Source organism: Branchiostoma lanceolatum, chromosome 4 (assembly GCF_035083965.1).
Source record: "Branchiostoma lanceolatum isolate klBraLanc5 chromosome 4, klBraLanc5.hap2, whole genome shotgun sequence".
Classification (NCBI taxonomy): Eukaryota; Metazoa; Chordata; class Leptocardii; order Amphioxiformes; family Branchiostomatidae; genus Branchiostoma; species Branchiostoma lanceolatum.
In genome coordinates this window covers 32500265-32521327 of record NC_089725.1, presented here as the reverse complement: position 1 = coordinate 32521327, position 21063 = coordinate 32500265, and the positions used below count along the sequence as shown (strand labels likewise).

The 21063-nt window shown below is 44.5% G+C and overlaps 1 protein-coding gene across 13 annotated transcripts in view; it reads left to right on the top strand.

Moving 5' to 3' along the window:
- LOC136434071 (disheveled-associated activator of morphogenesis 2-like) overlaps window positions 1-21063 on the top strand; it is a 63412-nt gene that overhangs the window by 7807 nt on the left and 34542 nt on the right. For all 13 annotated transcript variants that reach the window (XM_066426771.1, XM_066426769.1, XM_066426770.1 and 10 more), the window contains exon 3: window positions 1738-1827. In XM_066426771.1, coding sequence (XP_066282868.1) covers window positions 1738-1827 — 90 coding nt within the window. The remainder of the gene's footprint in view (window positions 1-1737; window positions 1828-21063) is intronic.

The following is a 21063-nucleotide window of genomic DNA, read 5'->3' as shown; positions in this document are numbered from 1 at the left end:
AGTTTTTGTGCTCCCGTATTCAAGGACAGATGATTGTTCTCCTAAAAAGTGTTTCCGCCATTCAAGATGTCCATAGGTTAGGTATGATACTGAATGATAGATCATTCTGTGTAGTATAACCCGCTACTGCCATGCTACGTGCAAAGCCGAAGCGAGGTCGGTTATACCGGCTATACAGATACAGAAGTACAGAAAATGACACAAATGTGGAAGAGTATTCTGTTGAGCTATGAGAAAAACCTGCTTGTTCTCAGACAAAGGAGTAGCCTGGAATCCAAACCTATTATAGCTCCAGAGTCTAGAGACTCGGGTCGGGAGCTGTAATAGGTTTGGATTCCAAGCTGACAAAGGAGACAGGCTAGGAAATCCCACGAAGTCGACAGTCTTCAGACGATATTCTGTGTCTGTCCCGATGATAACACGACAGGTGGAAGTGGCCGTTGTAACTTGCAGCTCAGCCACTCGGTGTACTTCAGAGGGGTTATTTGGCACACGGGGGGCCACACTTCCTCTTGTGTGTAAACTGTGCTGTGTTGTTGATGCTGTCCAGCCGTGGGTGCCTCTTCTACTCCCCATGCATCATCCCTATTGTTACGTTACAGTCAAACCCTTGTAGGAAAGAAAGAACACTTGACAAAATAAACAAGGGAGTGAAATGGTGTTTTTGGCTTGTCTGTCTACCTGTGTGTGTTGCTGTTTATCATTTGTACAATACATAGTACAAAATAATGCAAAATAAATCAAGCCACCGGATAAATAGACAGTGATAATTCTGTAGCTGTATTAATTTAGTATCAGGGTGCAAAATACTTTTTTGAGCCAGGTTGCCCATGTTGCAACCTAGGGCAAATGCTAGGTTGCACATCCAAATTTTAGGTTGCTCCAGCAACATTCAACGATTTCTTCAAATAAAGCTCGAATGTAGCGTATAATACTACTAATATTTCAAAATATGAATTAGATAGTATTGTGTTCCCATTCACCTAACAACATCTTGTTTAGCCGAGGGCAATGTGTTTTCGTCTTTTTCAGCTCAAATTCCACGATCTATGAAGGGTTTTGGATGGTTTAAAACGAAAAAGTGTTGATTTCTTTATTTCAATTGAAGATTTACCGAATTTTTGAGAGTGACACTGTGTTTTTGTGAGCTTCCAGGGCTCCGATTGAGATCTTTGGCTCAAAATATAAGGTTGCACACTGTGCTACCTGGGTTTGGAATTAACTTGCACCAACCGAAATCTTGTTGCACTGTGCAACGTGCAACCAGGTATTTTGCACCCTGAGTATCATGAAGCATTGACCGGGATCAGGCTGGATGTTTAACCTTCATCAACGTTATTCATGCAATATTTACTACATCACTCAAAATCTATCTCAACTTTGCATGAAAGAGATTTATTAAATTGATTTTTGTATAAAGCTATAAAATCCATCTATATCAATAATGTTAATCAACAGACACAAGAAGATTTCATGCCATTTTCGATAGTCCTACAGACAACAATAGCGACTTCCCATCCATGTACACAGTGCAGTGTTTGTGAGGGGGCGATGTCTGCCATCTCTGATTGGAATTTATTGGAGTTCAACCCTCTTCTTAAGCTGTCTACCTAGAGGACACAACAAGTACATAAATAGCATAGGATTACATCCAACGTACAGCTAGCATAAAACAATAGCAGTACATACAATTATTTCAAAATAACAAGATGTAACGATTGTTTCTCCTTGTTTCAGGATGAACTTGACCTCACGGCGCCGTACCGGCAGAACATGCTGAACCTTCCGCCCGAGAAGAAATGGCAACTCTACTGCAGTAAGAAAAGGGTAAGTACTGTACATCATCTTGTGTTAATAGCTAAAATGTACTCGCAGATTTAGTGGGATGCGCACTAGCCTCTGCCACTGGCTCCAGAGGCGGTCCTTAAAGGCAACCTAAGCAATATTAGGGCGCTGAAAGTCATATATTCAAAATCAATTTTTTTCTGAGTTCTATCCATACTAAGTTTAGATAATACTATCCCATTGTATATCAACCATCATGGAGTAAAAATGTGATGTCATTGTGCGGTGGGAACTCATTGAAAATCTGAGCACTTGGAGGCCAGCCATCATTTCAAATCTTCCGAACATGCACGATTCTGACCGATATGTCCCGAACGCTTCCGAAGAAATAATCACGTGGTCATGGCTCAATGTGCTTGGGCATTGTGACGTCACGCGGCCCGAAGTTATCGAAGATTGTCGACAGAAAGCGGTTACGGCTGGATTCTGGGCTGATTTTTGGGGGGACCCAATAAATAAAGTGCTTCTTTTGTGGCTTGCTTCTGTACTATCTTTAAACGCCCACAGTATGAAATAATGATGCAGATGTGCTAATATAGGGAAGTAAATGTAAATTTCAACCTCACCAAACAGAATTGCTTTCCCCAGAATATTTCAAGTTTTACCCCCTGAAATCGCTTAGGGCACCTTTAACTATAGTATAGGTACAGGGCTCTAGCTATTGTTACACAGGGCCCTAACTATAGTATAGCTACGTTCTACCTCAGGTCTGTCATTCTGATTCTATTACTACACAAGCAAGAAAAGGGTAAATTATACATTATCACTTTGGGCTGATCATGACTATAGCTACAAAGTGCAATGTAGCATTGGTCTATCTCCCTCTGTCTGTCTGAAAGTCTTGGACCTGTCAATTGTGCATGGTACAATTCAGGTGCAAATCAAATTCAAGTTCAGGTATAACACAATTCAAGTTCAACAGTAGTACAGTGTTCAAGAGTCAAATCCATGCCCCCAACTATAGCTACCACACGTTCCTCTTATGTCAGCACTACTCCCACAAACAAAAGGCAGGACAAAGGGCACTGCGGCACACTTCTGCTCACTGTTTCACTACCGCAGGGGTGCTATAACTGGGATCTAAAGCCAGTCCACACAGCAACGAAAGCTTCTGTTATCTCTGCAAACACACAGAAATAAGTGAGCCCCATGCTGGCAGTTCCGGCCTTTTTATTTCTTGCCAAGTGTCCACTATCAGCTGAAGTATAGTCGGGTGTGTGTGTGTTTACTCTAGAGGCAGAGGGAGTACTGTATGTTCCCTCCCCTCAGCAGACAGTGGCTGTGGTGCTCAATCAGGCTGTTACAGGGATGACAGTACAGGGGAAAGTAGAACGCTCTGCTTGTGTTTTCTGCGAGGGAAGTTCAGGGGTTGTGTGATTTACTAATGTCCCTCTCTGGGGCGACCTCCTGCCTGTTGTGTGGGGCTGGTGCCAGCTGGGGTGAGACTGAACAGATGACATTGCGCTCGGTGTCGCTCTGTGGTGCTCTGTGGTACTCTGTAGCATTCAGTGGCGCTCTGTGGTGCTCTGTTGTGCACTGCGGCGCACTGTGTTGCTCTGTGGCGTTCTATAGCGCTCTGTGGCACTCTGTGGTGCTCTGTGGCACTCTGTGACACTTTGTGGTGTTCTGTGACACTTTGTGGTGTTCTGTGGCGCTCTGTGACACTCTGTGGGGTTCTGTGGCAGTGTGGCAGTGCTCTGTGGGTACTGTAGTACTTTCTGGCACTCTGTGGTGCTCTGTAGTGTTCTGTGACGCTCTACAGTACAGGGCTCTGTAGGACTCTATGGCGTTCTGTTGCTTTTTGTGGCACTATGTGGTGCTCTGTTCAGTCTTTATCTGACAGCCTCCCAGCCTGGAGAAGTACATCAAAGTTCATAAAACACTGACAACATCTTTATGTCCGATAGTGAAAAATGTGTGCAGCAGTAAAGATAGCCTTTTATATATGATGTGTACATCTATGTACAGCTGTATAATCTACATAGAAATATAGAAGAAAAGAAAATGTAATATTCTTGGGTGAGTAGGAAAATATTTTGGACATCCTGTCAACAGGAAGCCTGTTACTACAACAGGCATGTATAAATGAATGAATGAATGCCTGGTTTATTTGGACAAGTCAGAGGGATATTTTGCAGCCATGGGCTGAATTGTAAACGACATCAATAAAACATAAACACATAAAACACGTCTGTTCCACACTTGGACTCGGAAAGGGAAAAACTTTCTTGACTTGCCAAGTTGGAGTTCGGCCAGATCTTTCTATTAGCTGACCTGGGTCGCCAGGGCTGAGTTTGTTGGAGTTTAGCACAGTTATGTGAGACCTGACTTACTCAGGATCATGCAAAGCCTTCCCTGTACAGATGTGGTTATAGGCTATAACTTACTGCTTTCCAAGAAGTCAATCCCCACATTACTATCATAGATGTAGAAACTTATTGTAGACTAGCAACGTATGTAGTTAAATCTTCGCCGCTTGTATCACATGCGTGCCTTATGTTTCACTTTATGTTTATGCATCGTCATTAACTGTTGTGAACTTGCTATTAATATTATCCTACAGGCAAGAATTTGCATTAAACTTATTCTAACTCAACATTGTGGTTCCGCTCTGAATGGCTCTGATTAACGACGTCCCTGAGGTGTTGAACTTGATCTCTGTGTTTCCACACAAGCTTCCTCTCCACCCAGAGTCAGAAGCGCAGGCTGATGTTATTGTTCTGGTGGGCTTGCCTTCAGGCTTTGTTGTCTTTGGACGTCCTCACACAAACTTCCTACAGATCCAGTTGATCAACTTGGCTGTGTGCGTAACCTTGGATTGTGATCCCTGCCAACTGTTTCGTGGGGGTGGATGGTACCTAGCCGCTACCACTACCAGGCTCCAAAGGCAGCTAGAAATTGGTAAACTGTATTCTTATAGCCAGCTAACTCCTCTGGCATGTTATCTGTCTATTTGGCCAATTTCTACTCTTTCCTCTGGAGCCTAGTGGTATAGGCTAGATACCTTAGTAAACCAGTACAGGCATGCTGTGAGCTAGCACAAGTTTGATGTTTATAGCAAGTGGAAAGTTGAGCTAATACATTTGATTGATTGATAAAGAAAGCCATAGATTGATAAATTGATATATTGATATATTTATAGCCTTTTGCAGCCGGCTTGGTATTACACATAAGAATTAGGACTTAAATGACTGTGTATCTCTGTTATATCGTATCTGACCCTTACCTCTTCCCTCATGACCTCAATGAAAAGCGGCCTGTGTGCGGATTTTAGCTTCTCATGAATAAACAAAGGTTCGAACAAACAATAATACTGACCACAAGTAAACAATACAATTTACATGGAAAAGCTGATGGCCTTTGTAACAAGACTAGCTCCCTGGTAGCTTCCTTTGGAATTGCAGAGTACCATATGTGTAGTTTTAGAGGACCTCTACTTGTGTTGCCTGGTGCTCTACTGTGTACTGTCTTGTTGTAAATTTTATAAAGTAAAGTAGCATTCAGATGCACTGACAGTGTCAGTGTCTAGCAGCTCTGCTGATATCCCCTGATACATCTTGTGCCAGTCTGTATCCATCCAGTGCCCAGTTTGACCAGTGCTGTCAGCACAGAGCGGAAGTGACCCTGGCTGGAGCTGACAGTCCAGGTGCTGATGGGCACTGACACAGGCCTCCAAACTATCAACTGTTACTGTCCTAGAGTAGAAGTGCCCCAGGGAGATATTTCAATTGAGCATGACCCAATCTCCTTGTACTGTAAAGATGGTGAGGAGCCCATACAGGGTGACTCTCCAAACTATCAACTGTTCCTGTCCCAGAAGTGTCCCTGGAAGATATTTCAACTCTCCCCCATTGAGCATGAACTGGCCGGGGCTGTTTTAAAGTGTTTATGCTGTAAATTATGGTCAGACAACTTTTTACCCATTGCTGGAAGATGATATTGATATTGATGCTGCTGTGATGAGTGGGTTTCAATGTCAAGGCCCAAAGTTTAAAAGATTTTGGAGGGACTGAATGCCATGATGTTAGACTGTTTCCCCAGAACTGTGCCAAAGTGTAGACAACTCGTATTGTCCCAGGTTGAATGTTACTGTCTGGTGGACACTATAGGGACCATGTAAATCTGTAGCCCACTGACAGCTGCCTGTCCTGTGAGTTGGCATAGCGACCATGTAAATCTGTAGCTCCACTGACAGCTGCCTGTCCTGTGAGTTGGCATGCATAGGGACCATGTAAATCTGTAGCCCACTGACAGCTGCCTGTCCTGTGAGTTGGCATGCATAGGGACCATGTAAGTCTGTAGCCCACTGACAGCTGCCTGTCCTGTGAGTTGGCATGCATAGGGACCATGTAAGTCTGTAGCCCACTGACAGCTGCCTGTCCTGTGAGTTGGCATAGCGACCATGTAAATCTGTAGCCCCACTGACAGCTGCCTGTCCTGTGAGTTGGCATGCATAGGGACCATGTAAATCTGTAGCCCACTGACAGCTGCCTGTCCTGTGAGTTGGCATGCATAGGGACCATGTAAGTCTGTAGCCCACTGACAGCTGCCTGTCCTGTGAGTTGGCATAGCGACCATGTAAATCTGTAGCCCACTGACAGCTGCCTGTCCTGTGAGTTGACATAGGGACCATGTAAATCTGTAGCCCACTGACAGCTGCCTGTCCTTTGAGTTGGCAGCCTCAGGTTTACCAACACTTCAGCGTGTCTGTGCAGGATCCAGGCATGACACAGGAATGTGAGCGTCCCAGCGCCGAGGCCGGCTATGTGAACCCCCATACCGCACTGGCTCGCGCCCCGCTGTGGGGGCTCAGCTGGCATTCTTTGATGCCAGGTCTCCTGTTTGTGTGGCTGGGAGAAGGTTACTGTGGAGTTGTGGGATACACCACAGTTTTGTACATAACAAGGCAGCATGTCCTGGAGCAGGCTGATCCTTATCTGTGCACTTGAGGGCAGTCAGGAAGGGGGGCAACCTTGTACTATCAGGACAGGGGTGGCAGGGTGAGCAGGGGGTGGGGAGGTGGGAAGCCTAGCACTGTCAGGAGGGGGTCAGTTTTACACTGTGAGGAGGGGGTCAGTCTGGGCCCAGGAGGGGGGTGGGGAGGGGGGTAGCTTAGCACTGTGAGGAGGGGGTCAGTCTGACACTGTGAGGAGGGGGTAGGGAGGGGGTGAGTCTGGGCCCAGGAGGGTGTGGTCAAGGGGGTAGCTTAGCACTGTCAGGAGGGGGGGAGGGGTCAGTCTGGCACTGTGAGGAAGGAGGGGGATAGCCTAGCACAGTCAGGACGGTGGTGGTACCACTGTGGGGAGGGGGACAGCCTGGACCCAGGAGGGGGGTAGGGAGGGGGTAGCCTAGCATTGTCAGGAGGGGGGGAGGGGTCAGTCTGGCATTGTGAGGAGAGAGGGGGATAGCCTAGCACAGTCAGGACGGTGGTGGCACCACTGTGGGGAGTGGGTCAGTCTGGGCGCAGGAGGGGTGGGTGGGGAAGGTGGTAGCCTAGCATTGTCAGGAGGGGTTGGGGAGTGGGTCAGTCTGGCATTGTGAGGGGGGTGGGGAGGGGGGCAGTCTGGCACAGAGGGGGTAGCCTTGCACTGGGTGGGGAGGGGGCAGTCCTGTCATGGGGAAGGGGCAGTCCTGTCAGTCTAGCACTACTCATTAGCAAGGCATTCCTTTCAGCAGCAAACCGTTCCTGTTGAAATGCTGAAAACATGCAAACTGGACGGGGAGTGCTAAGTAGGAGCATTTCCCAATCAAGTTCCTGAGGAGAAACTGAAGATAAGAAAGAACCTCCAAAGACATGAGAACAGCACTGTAATTGAGGGCAAATATTTAATTTTCTCACCTACCAGCGACTTCAAACTGTCATTAAGTGTAAAATGATACAACAAACAAGGCAGTTATTTCAGTAATAGCTCCTTTAATTGATAAGAAGTAAAACTCTTTGTCAGCTGTAAACAGATCAAGTACCTTTCCAAGAATCCGAGGCATCCCTTTAAACTTTCGGTCTGTCACCGGTTTGAAAATGACTTGCTCAAGCCTTTCACTACAGGACAGGGGAAACAGGGATTGTATTCTGAAGCAAAATTGAATTGTAATTTCCAACACAAAAATTGGACTTGCCCACAATTTCTACTGTCCAACTCCATTTTTTGTCAACTTTCTGCAACTTATGCTCACTTAGTGAAACTTTGCTTCAGATTTATTTCTACCAACACATGGATTTTACAGCTGAGAGGGATTATGTGTCAAGAGGAAACTTTCTGCATACATGTTTCTGTGTATGTTTACCCCCAGTAGAAACCCTTCTGTTTTCAGCTCTTTCCTGCTTGTTTCCACTCACAGTAGAATGTGTGCGAACGCATCGCTACATTCTCTCCCGTCCTCGCTGTAGTGGATATCACTTACTCCACTTTGTCCTCCGACTTTGAACTTCCCACCGACGCCCGTTGTGGAAACATCGCTCGGCTGAAAGATGGTTTGGACAAAGCAGAGTCAAGCTTTTTCACGGTCGGTGTGGCATTCCGGCGGGGATGTTTCCAAGACTGGCGGGGCATTGTGTGGGGTGACCCGTTCGTTTGGCTGCGAAATGCCCCATTGTGGAGCACACAGCACTGCCAATACAGTATTAGGCCTTGTTGAAAGAGTGGTTTTGTTGTACTCCAGAACAGTTGTGTGTTATAATGGACTGCTATACAGCAGAGTTGGGCCGTAACTCTACATACCAGTCGTCAAAGTCAAAGTCAGTGTGGTTTAAGATGTATGTTGGGGTCACGTGAGGTCGGCGTACTTGCGTCACATGTGTTTGTGGGGTAAACATGCGGCATTGACTGATACCGGCAACACGGATTGGCCACAACTGCAGCGAAATGTAGACATGGCAGACACTATGGCGAGGGGGTGTATCTATTCAACATTAAAGGCTGCCACCTGTCCCACCTTTAAGAAATTGCCCCAACTTTATTGCTGAAGTTTTATTTTCCTTCTATTAAAGTGCTGTTGTTTTTTGTTCACAAAGTGTTGCAGTAGTGACCATTTCTACCATATGTCACATCAATTATGTTCAACATTATACCTGATCAAATCTAAGCTTTTACAGCAATGTGGCCTCTGCCTATGTGTTGCACTGGTGAGGTTTGTGTCTGCTCTGATACTGATAGTCAGGGTCACAACTATCCTAGCAGGCAGGAAGCTGGTTAGGATGAAATGAATAAAGCAAACATCATATTTCTGGCTAACTTTTCTTCTGATTCAGCCTGTTCAGATGGCTGCTGGTTGTTTTGCTTGGTGCCAAAAGTCTGACGTTGTTGGTGAAACATGGAGCCTGGCCAGAAGGTTTCCTTGTCATGAGCTGGTTCTGACCTCATGACCTTGGGGTCAGGGGTCATGACCTGAGTGTAGTCCGACATCCCTCCTCATGTGCCTGTGAAAATAACTCTGCGTTTGTCTGTCACAGTGATGACGGACAGCAGGACTTTGCAGAGGAAGTTTTCCTTTGGAACCTGCTATTTGTCAATCACAGTCTGTTGGAATCGTTGAAAAATATTGACTGAAACTCTGTGGTAGAAAAAACAAGCAACTGCTATAGTTTGCATAGCATATCTCGCAAACACAGGATATTTCTCAGGGAAACACTTCAAACAGGTCATTGTGTATCCTTGTAGATGTCCTTTGGGCACCCTTGGAGTAAGAATTGATTGTGATGACCTCAGATAACCTCTGTGTGACCCTCAAGTCAAGGGCGTGGTCCTCACCATGAGTGGGTTGGTACTCATGCGTTGATATCGGGTTACATTGCGCAATGATATTCACCTGAATTTATTATACTTTGCAACAAGTATGTGTGGGTAAAGGAAAATGCCAAAGCACTATAGAAAACTTTTCTAGGTTTTGGTTGCCTAGCAACCAGGTCATGTGATCCCCTGTTGCCAGGTTACCCGGAAGTGAAGTTAGGTTCTGATCTGATGTGATTTATGAGTCTGTCCTTCTGTCTGCAGACATGTTTACTCTGAACCTGCAATGGTTTGTTTTCAATATCATAAAATAAGATAAACAGCTATCCAGAACTGTTATTGTTCCACAGCAAGGCCACTTCCGCGCAGCGTAGTCCCGAAAGGTTTGGTTCTAAACAGTCCCGTTTGAAGTGACGTAAATTTTACAACATACAATGTAAAAGTAACACATGAGCATCCCAGATCTCAATTAAAGTTGTGTATGTTCAAGTCTGACATTTCCCAATTTCACTCCAAGGGAGTGATGTTCTGTTTTTGGTGTGTCCGTCTGTGTTTCTGTACATGTGTGTGTGTCTGTTTCTGTGTGTGTGTGTTTCTTCAATTCTTGATACACACTATGTAGTGTTGCTATACATCTTAAATGCTGCTATTCTTGCCTGTGGGATTGGAGGGTTGGAAAAGCAGTATGGGTAAGGGTGTGAGGTCTGCCATCTCTGTTTGCCTTTGTGGATGGCATCCATGAATTTGCATTATTGATGCCCAGTAGACACCTGCCCAGTACTACACCTGCTACACCAGCTAACCTGTCCACGCATGGTCGCCCTAGACAGGTCCACAGTCACACCTGACTACCTTCGTCCCTCAGGGAGACACAGGCGGACTGGAGGCCTGCAATTAACCAGGGACACTTCATTATATGCCGCTGCTGTGGGGGGAAACTGCAGTTTGCCAGGGACACTTCATTATGCCGCTGCTGTGGGGGGAAACTACAGTTTGCCAGGGACACTTCATTATGCCGCTGCTGTGGGGGGAAACTGCAGTTTGCCAGGGACACTTCATTATGCCGCTGCTGTGGGGGGAAACTACAGTTTGCCAGGGACACTTCATTATGCCGCTGCTGTGGGGGGAAACTGCAGTTTGCCAGGGACACTTCATTATGCCGCTGCTGTGGGGGGAAACTGCAGTTTGCCAGGGACACTTCATTATGCCGCTGCTGTGGGGGGAAACTGCAGTTTGCCAGGGACACTTCATTATGCCGCTGCTGTGGGGGGAAACTACAGTTTGCCAGGGACACTTCATTATGCCGCTGCTGTGGGGGGAAACTACAGTTTGCCAGGGACACTTCATTATTCCATTGCTGTGGGGGAAAACTGCTGGTCTGAAACATCTGCAGTTAGATTAGTATAGAAATTAGTTCCGCTGGCACATTATCAGCTGGGGGCATAATGAGTTAGCATTCATCATTGTGTCTGGAATCTGTATGGACCATGAGTATACTGTAAATGGTCAAACTTTAGCAGTGGTTTTATTTCAACAGTTTTCCGCTGTGGTTACTGTACCGTGAATTCATGTCACCGCAAATGTATGACTGCTGTACTACAAAATTGTTTCAACTGCGAACACAGCAAAAACCTTTTCCCAAAAATCACAAAATGAAACCACTGCGAAAGTAAATGAATTTACAGTACCCGAGAGGGTGTACTGTTCTGGGTGTCGTTATAGAAAGCCTACTACTCAGTTTTCTGCTAGTGGATCTTCATTGCTTCACTGAAGGATTGGGCCAATCACGAGCTGTAAAGTGCTTGTCCAGTAGATTGATCCATTTTTTATTGGTCCTTGAGGCAATTTCAGGGATTCAGAAGCAGCTAGGAGGAATAAAATCAATGCTGTGAAATCGACCAAAGCTGTCTGCTTGGTTCTGCAGACGTCAATCAAGTTCCTGGGAGTTTTAACCTTCTTGCTTAGGTAGCCTTTTGTATTGGTCGCAGGTGTAGGCAGCAGGGAGGAGGTTAAATATAATGAAAAGTAATATATATATATACATGTGTATAATGACCAACTTGCAGTATCGTAGCTGTAGAGATTCTAAGAATATTCAAGTAAATGCCATTACAGTGAAAACTGTCCAAGAAGACCACTCAGGGGACCAATAAAATCTGGTCTACATGTAGGTGGTCACTATAGATCCGATTCTTAATAATGCTTGTTTCAGTGGGAAAAATTTTTCAAAAGGACCAGCAAAATGTGGTCACAATGGCCAGGTGGTTCAAATTCTTATGTAGAGGTGGTTACTTGTACAGGTTTGACTGATATATCAAAGCACCCACAGCTCCTATGATACCCGCTAGCCCAGCATCAGGCTTGCCCTGGTCTGGGTAAATCCAGAGACTTTGGTTATCCTGGGTAAGTCGTGGGACTTTGTCTCGCTTAGGTTATCCTAGGTAAGTCCTGGGACTTTGTCTTGCTGAGGTTATCCTGGGTAAGTCCTGAGACTTTGTCTTGCTGAGGTTATCTTGGGTAAGTCCTGAGACTTTGTCTTGCTGAAGTTATCTTGGGTAAGTCCTGGGACTTTGTCTTGCTGAGGTTATCTTGGGTAAGTCCTGAGACTTTGTCTTGCTGAAGTTATCTTGGGTAAGTCCTGGGACTTTGTCTTGCTGAGGTTATCCTGGGTAAGTCCTGGGACTTTGTCTTGCTGGGGTTATCCTGGGTAAGTCCTGGGACTTTGTCTTGCTGAGGTTATCCAAACATACGCAGGAAAGGAGGAGTTTCCCAAGGATGTGTTTGGTCTGCTAGCATCACCATGACTAATGCCTGTCCTGCCATGCACTGGGGGGAACCAATGGAACCCACAACAGCGGGGAGAGTACAGAAAGTAGCCTCTACCAGGCTGGGAAAAGTAGAAATTAGCCAAATAGACAGAAAACATGTTAAAGTATAGTCGGCTGGGGAGTACAGTTTCCCGAGGTAGCAAACTGTACTTTCTGGCCAGCTAACTTCTCTGACATGTTTTCTGTCCGCTGTCTTATTTGGCCAATTTTTACTCTTTCTAGCTACTTCTGGTGCCTGATAGAGGCTATATACAGAAAGTACCAAAAGCAACCATCAGGGTCTTGCTGTAGTCGCTGTTGAAAGTGTTTTTACAGGAGATCTACTGAAGTTTCCTCACAAACAAAAGGACGGGATTCACTCCATTAATCCTTCGTTTACACAGAAGTAAGCGGCATGTAACGCTCGGTAAAGCGTGGACCAAACCTCCTAATGCACCAGCAGCTTTGCTACTGTTCTAATCCCACTGTTAATTGGGGGAACTTTGGATGACAGAATTCCTTATACATACCGTAACCTAAGTTGACATTTCGGTGACTGTCACCTTCCTCAGGGCAGTCACCAAAAAATCAGCTTATAGGTATAAAAACACTTTGTTGTGCTTAAAGAATTTTGTTATCTAGCAACTAACAACCAGTCCTAATGAAAGTATTCATGGATGTTGATTTGGGGGTATTTTGTAGCCCGGATTCCTGCCTGGTTAGGCTTACTTCCACCCCAGTGGTTACTGAGTTAGATTACAGGAGCAATTGTACAGAGAAGCAGCCTGGCATCCAGGCTAAGGGACTTGAGCCTCCCACCAATGCTCTTATTGTTTTGCCTGAAAAGTCCAAATTTCTTACATTTCTGTTGGAATTGTTCTAATCTGAGCTAAAACTAACAGGAAAGCCGTCTATGTGGGCTGCATTAACAGATGATCACCGTGACCATATATACTCAACATGCCATGAGAAACACTGTTGCTTTTATGATAATCTCTTTATTTTACAAAGACACGGGGTGGGGTGCCCTAGTGAGCAGTAGTTTCTGCTGAAGCAGTTCTATATAGCGTTGTGCTATTTGGCAGTCAACTCATAATTGGATTCGGATTCTGATGTTGTATTTCTCAGTACTGTGACAGTACGAGACTTATTTGAACACCAGTAACAGTAAGGGAACTAGCTGCCCTTATGTCCCACTATGCACAAAAGAAGAAGAAAAGAAGAAACACATTCTTATCTTAATTTTATTCTCCAAAGACAGGTGTGTAGTCAAGCCTTGCCGGTACCAGTATCCACTCCAATCGCACTGGCCCGATCTGGCACGTAAAAGACGACCTGCACTTGCCCGATCAGCAACTTTCACTTGCCCCGGGCAATCTGACCGATGAACTTGTCTAACCCTGACTTTACCTGGAAGATCAGCAGGTTATATTTGCCTGTACCTGTAACTGTTCCACAGCAGGATTTACCGGCCTTCAACCGTTACATGTCCTTAATCTGTCTTCAGCCTGGTGAGACACGGAAGTTAATCTTTAAGAACAACTCTGCCGCTGATGCAAACCACCTCTTCCCCCCCTGCCCTGCCCAGGTTGGACATAAATCACGAGAAGGTCGCTGTCCGCAGGCAAGGTTGCGGCAAGGTCAAACAACATCCAATATGTTCCACCCCCTCTAGCGAACAATCCTATATTCTTCTCCCCCATGTAGCCTTCTGCTCAAGGCCTACTGATCAGTTCTGCAGGGCGATAATCCGGTGTTTTGTTTCCAAACTATAAATCAACTTAACACGCCTTTAGTCACTACTACATTAATATGTGTCAGTTCTTCATGGCGGTAATCCAGTATTTTGTTTCCAAACTATAAATCACAAAGTTACATGTCTTCAGTAACTACATTAACATTGTATTCATGACATTACTGCGTGCCTGCAAAGCTGGCGTGTTACGCCTAATGGCGGTTGTACCGGCTATATAGATACAGATTACAGAGATACAGGAATTTCGAAGGTTAGACCCTAAAATTAAGTAATATGAATATGTTACCAGGCAGGATTTGAGGGATATCCAGTCAACAGCTCTGAAGGTCTTGAAAATAGAACGTTTTGTCGGTAGCTATGGAGACCCACTCCAATGGTATCTGCTGGAAGTGATCCGTTTTTTCTACCTTCTTGGGTGCAGCTATGGAAACGCAGGCAGTTATTTCCATTTTCCACTGATTTGCAGCTGGCGCTATGACCTAATAGGAACAGGACCTGGCCACAGGGCTTTGGTCTGGTACTCTTGGAAATTAAACTACCAGGGCACTCTATCTGGCTCCCAGCCGTTTTCACAGTTATTTTCACATCAGCGCAAGTAGCAGCAGGTAGATGGTGATGATGGTAGTTTTCTCTAACTTTGTCTGCCCTCTCACCCTGCCTCTCCGTCTGCCATATGAGTGATATCAGCCGTGCCAGGTTCTGACAGAAATATCTGGATGCGCCCGCCCAGGTCATACCTGGGAACGGGTTTTGTTCGCGTTAAGAATGTTCGCGTACGCGTGGAAAATTTTCGCGTGGAAAATTTGAAATGGAGAATTTATTTATAGGTTCAAAATATCAAAGCAATTTTATCATCAAAATTTTTCTCCCTTGGGAATAGACTTGAGTCCCTTGGGAATCAACTTGTTTTTTTGTTTTCTTTAAATTTCAAAAATCCTTTGAAATTTTTTGGGTGTGAAACCTTAGACTTGTAAACCTTCAATTTCCTTCTGATCAACTAATTAGCATATTCTAAGGAGCAAATGATCAAAATTACAGGAAAACTTTTCCCCTGCATGGCTGTGGGCATGGTGTGGTTTGGTGTGTGCTATTCCCAAGGGACTCAAGTCTATTCCCAAGGGAGAAAAATTTTGATGATAAAATTACTTTGATATTTTGAACCTATAAATAAATTCTCCATTTCAAATTTTCCTCGCGAAAATTTTCCACGCGAACGCGAAAATTCTTAACGCGAACAAAACCCCAACCCGTCATACCTTAGCTGTGATAACTTGTTTGATGTAAATGTGCCAGCTGCCGCTGTGAGCCCGTGAAGTTCTTGTGTCACTCAGACTGAAAGATGCACCAAAAATAACAGTTACTCAAGCAACTGGATATGATTTTGGAAACGGTCAGACGTTTCAGGTAGCATCCACTACTTTTCGTCAGTGACTCTGAGCAAGTTTTATCGAACAGCAGGTTTTAACCGCAAACTATGAATTGATATGCAAAGAAAGAGAAGACAATTTTAGACTGAAAGATGACTTTGACTTTATTTGGGATCCACAATTAGCACAATAGCTATTCTTCCTGTGGTCCTACAGTCTGTGGACCAATACTGATATTGATGTAAGAGCGATTTTGGGACCAAACCTGGAGATTATTTGGTCTGAGGAAAAATGTAGAGCCATTAGTCAATTTTCCTGTCAACTTGATAATACAAACGATACAAGACATCTCCAAATGAATGAGTTACTCAAGCAAGTGGATAGAATTTTATCCACTTGCTTGAGTAACTGTCATTTGGCATATCTTATCACCTGGATGTCTAACCTTGATCGATATAGATATGAGACATCTTTGCTAAGTGCTAGGTCAGTGATTTTACTTAAGGTGATTGTGGCCTACAGACAGTTGTCTCAAGTTTCTGCACCTGTTTTCTTTAAGACAAGACTTCTCTGCTGACCAGGCAAGATAAAAAGCCCAGGGACCCCCTCAGGTGGAAGGAACATGTCTCAAGAAAGAAGCTGCACTTTGCTCAATCTTGCAAGCAAGTCCAGGATTCCTTAACAACAACAAACTAGAGCTGAAGGGCACTGCTTAGTGGAAGGCTAGGAATCAAAGGTTTAAGTATTGCCTTTTGGTAAGAGGAATTGTGGTATGAAAATGAAAAAAAAATGCACAAACATGTAGTGAAGTGTAGAACTGGCTAGGAAAAAATTGGACCAACAGAATGATGACAAAATCAAAGCTACGTTTTGCACATCATGATACTGTAAATTCCTTTACTTTCACAGTGGTTTTATTTCATGGAAGGGAGGTGTGTTTAAGATTCACAGTTGAAACAATTCTGTGACTTGACTTTTCAAGTTTGTTTTCAATTCCGTAGCACATACATGGTGGAGAGTTCACTGCGAAAGTTTCAAGGTTTATTTATCAACTGATCTGCCCTGGCCTGAGGGTGTGGGTGCTTCCTAGAGGAGCATCAAGGTGTGCATCAAACCCACAGGAGGATGTTCCCCATGTTTACTGTGGTTCAGCAGCTTCCCTGTCAACACCGACCACCGCCTGTGATCTATGACTGAGGTTCCCTACATACATAACCCCTTCCTGCGTGTCAGTGTCTCAGCCCTGGGAAATACTGTAAATGCATTTAAGATCACGTTGTTTTAATTTCGCGCTAAGGGGAAAAGGAGGTGTACGCGGCGTTTTCAAGTTCGCAGCAGTGCTATAGTCACACACTGCTACAGTATTGGACAAAAACGTTCGTGGTGGTTCTAAGTTCTTGAGGAAACGGCGAACATAAAACCACCGCGAACATTTCTGCATTTATAGTACCTTCCACAAATAGCTCACCTGTTTACAGCGGTGTGGATTACAGGTGTCTACGTCGTTTGAAGACGGAAATCAAAGAGAATAAACCTCACGGGCGGATCAGGTGTGCCTTTGATGTTTACCTGTGATCCGTCTGACGTCACATGTTTCTTGACTCCAAACATGACAGTGTTTTTATTTCCTTTAACTATACATGTGTAGTAGGGCAGAGGTTTGAAGTGAAAGGGGTAAAAATAGCAGCTATTTTTTGTAAAAGCTGAAGGGGTTAGTCTTGGAAATCAATCAAGTACAGAACGGGAGGCCTCAAGTTTCCAATGTTTCTCTTCTGTAAGTGGGGGGATAGATTCATTAAGGAAATCTATGGGTGGTGAGACGTGGTGTGTCTAAATATTTGGACGAGGAGTCCCAAAATAACAGTCTAGCTTTGAATTTGTTTGAGAAGCCGTATGTTAGGTTTGGCGGGTCCTTGACCCAGTTACAATGTGTGGTGGATGGTTTACTGGCGGTGGAGGTGTGGTGACTACAAATGTACATGTACATGTGCTCCAGTAACCATCTGCTATCTCCAGATGGAAATGTGCTGTCAGGCACATGGTTTATAGTACAGATAGCAGTCTGTTCTGTTGGTATAGTTCAACCTGAATGCAGTGCAAGCTGCCCAAGAAGACCAGTCGGGGCACCGATAAAATCTGGTCTGTGTGGACAGGTGGTCACTACAGACAGGATTCATAATGCTTGTGTGAATGGGAAAAATTATCAAAGGGATCATAAAAAGGTGGTCTTTAAGTAGAGGTGGTCACTTGTACAGGTTTGACTGTAGAACAGATACTAGCTATAGTACTGAGATAGTAGTCTGTCAGTGACTGTCACAGTTAAGTTATGTTGGTACAGTTCAACCTGAAGGCCTTTCCCCCTCATCAGCAGACTGCCCACTGCCCTCCATGTAGATTTAGAAACTCATATCTGTAGGAACAGGAACTTGTTTAACCTTCTCCCTGCTGCCCAACCATGTAACCTATGCATGTCTGATGTCAAAGGCTTCTTCAGCAGGGGGAAGGTTAATGTCACGCACAATGTCATGCTCACCTGGGCAGGTGTGGTTTACAGGTGTTCTATAAGGCTTGCACAGAAGGTTAAGTGATGAATGTGTTTTTAAGGCCTGGTAGACAACGTGTCAACAGAACACATGTTGTGCAGACATCTTTATCTACAGAAGTGTCTTCCCACAAAACTTCTGTGACTTCTATCTTCCCCGTGTTGTGGTTATATCATGTTCATATCACAGGTGTGTTACCTCAGGTGTGGTATGTCCAGGTTAATCGTCAGATGTGTGATTTATATCAGTAGGACATTACCATGTTGTGCTGACATCTTTGTCTAGAAGTGTCTTCCCACAAAAGTTCATGACTTTAATTCTATCTTCCCTGTGTTGTGGTTATGTCATGTTGATATTACAGTTGTGTTACCTCCTGTTTAGCTCATGTATGTCCAGGTTAATCGTCAAACGTGTGATCTTTATCAGTTGTAGGACATATCAATGTTGTGCACACATCTTTATACAGAAGTGTCTTCCCACAAAAGTTCAGCGACTTTTATCTTCCCTGTGTTGTGGTTATGTCATGTTGATATTACAGGTGTGTGTTACCTCAGGTGTGTTCAGGACAGGTATGCCCAGGTTAATCGTCAGACGTGTGATTTATATCAGGAGGACATTGCCATGCAAGCAGAGCCTCCAGGAAAACACCCAGACAAAGCCGGTGTCACCGAGGTAGCCAGACGGTTGACCGAGTCAGCCAGACGGTTAGCCATGCCTTTGTCACAGTTTGTGGTCTGTGGTTTTCCAGGACCAGCGCTGCATGTAGATAGATGTTAATAGACTCCAAAGCTCTGACAAGGCAGCGCGTTGTGTTTTCCTGTTGTGTTGTGCTGAAAGTCCTTGAAGCATTCCTGCATCTAGATCTAGGTCCAGATCTCTCTCCTTGGGGCAAGGCCTGCCCACCTACACACACAAGGCAGAACAATACCTTTTAAACTTTTGGAGTAGTGCATTTGTGAAGGTTAGACATCCAGGTAACAAATATATAAAGAGAATTCAAACTCTGGAAGATAAAACTTCTGTTTGCAGTTTTCTGTTTTCACTTCAAAGAAGTTCAAAGTGGCTCAAAGCCAAAACATGAGGAAGGTGCTCCTACATGTGCAAATGTAGATTCATGGTTTGTTTTTTGAGCCAGCAAATCAGCCTCAAAGCCAAGCTCTCTTACACGTGAAAAAGTCTCCCACTTTTTCAATTGTCCATCAAGTAAACAAATTAACAGATGTAAAAAGTAAACAGATGGGGATGAAAGAATAGAGAGGTAAGATGTAGGTCAGTAGAACATGGCATCCGGCCAGGTATCAACCCCTCCCTCCCTCAGGCACCATGAGGCTGCTCTGACAGCTGAATATGTCATGTTTCCTATAGCTATGCAGGGCTGTCTCCAGCTATTAATGTCCCACTCATTGTTTGGGTCAATGTTTTGAATTTTTGTTGTTAAATTCATCATTTTAAGCTTACTAACTAAGCTTACGAAGATACATTTTCATCACTTTCAAGTCATTAGATTCAGATTTTGTGACGGACAGGATTCACTTTTATTCCGTCCCAACGAGAAAATTTCTGTCCCAGGACGGAGGGACGGGTCCTGGAGACAGGCCTGTAATCCTGTGGCTGTTTTTCTTCTGTGGTGAGAAATCAGTTAGAAAATTCCGCTGCTGTTGTCCCCTTCCGTATTCGGTGATCTTCAATTGCAGTAAAAGAAATGAGCCGCTGCAAAAGCGATCTGCATAAATGCACATGTAGGAGCACCTTCTTCACCTTTTGGGTTTGAGCCACCTTGAACTGAGAACTGTAGAATTACTGTATATACAGGTTTTATCTTCCAGATGTTTTCTGCCTTTGTTTTTTGTAGTTCCACCTTCTCAGTTCATTCGTTCATCATTCGTTCGTTCACACCCCTGTAGTACCTAGTGGCACATAGGCAGGAAGTTTCCTTACTGTTTCAGTACAGGATATCTTTTCCAGACAGGGGTTGCTCGCCCTTCCCTACCCTCCCAGCTATGTCCTAGTTATTCTTGGCAAACAGAACCAGTTCAAAAGATGACTTCAAGTTTTAAGAGTGACAGAAGGATCCTACTTAAGCTGGACAGGACTTGATATCAGCACTACTGGAGACCATCCAGGCCCTGTGATGGACACAGGAGCATCTTAATCCTTACTCCATGTCTTGCCAGTTTTAAGACTCCTCCCCAAGTGTCAGGAGGAATGTGAGGATTTGTTTTTCCTGCCTCCCCCTCCTGCCATCAGCTGAGGATGATTTCACCTCCACGCCCCTCAGGGATGGCAATATTGTGCAAACATGCAGCATTCCTGTTTTTTTGTGGAGAGAACCTGATCTCCAAGCAGATGGCGGGCTTATTTTGCTCACCTTTTTGCATTGCCTCTGTTTGTCCTATCGACATGTCGTATGCAAAAATGCTGTAAAACGAGCTGCTGGGAGACTAGCGGTCAAAGGGTGAAATATGATGCTTGAGATGATAGAACGTGCAATGTGACTAAGGTTTTGGCCTCAGAAGGTGAAACATTTAGCAGGAAGAGGTTGTATGGGATATTGAAAATTGAAGTACATGTATGTGCTGAAGATATCTCATGAAGTATACGCCTTCTTTTTGATTTAAAAAAGTGAAGTCCATATCTTGAGATATCTATTCTATCTTTCTTTTTGTCTAACTCTAAGGCATTGTCATATTCTAACTTAAATGTAAGGCACAGACATCTGTATGGCTTCAGCCACCTCTATACTCAGTAAAAGTTATTGTATGAATTTCCTCGGGTAAGTGGACACTGATCCCAAACTGACAACACTCTGCAGGAATTCCTCGTGCAGCTAACACCAGCTCCACCTGGATGAAGTGGACTTTGTGTGTTCCGCTGGTATGTGAACCCTGCCTACATGGACACATATCTGTACAGAAAAGTTTATATTTCCTTTGTTATGGAGAAGGCTGCGATGGGGTTGGGTACAGAAAAGTAGCGACTATTGTCTGATGTGATCTCTCAGATCCTACAGCATCAAGT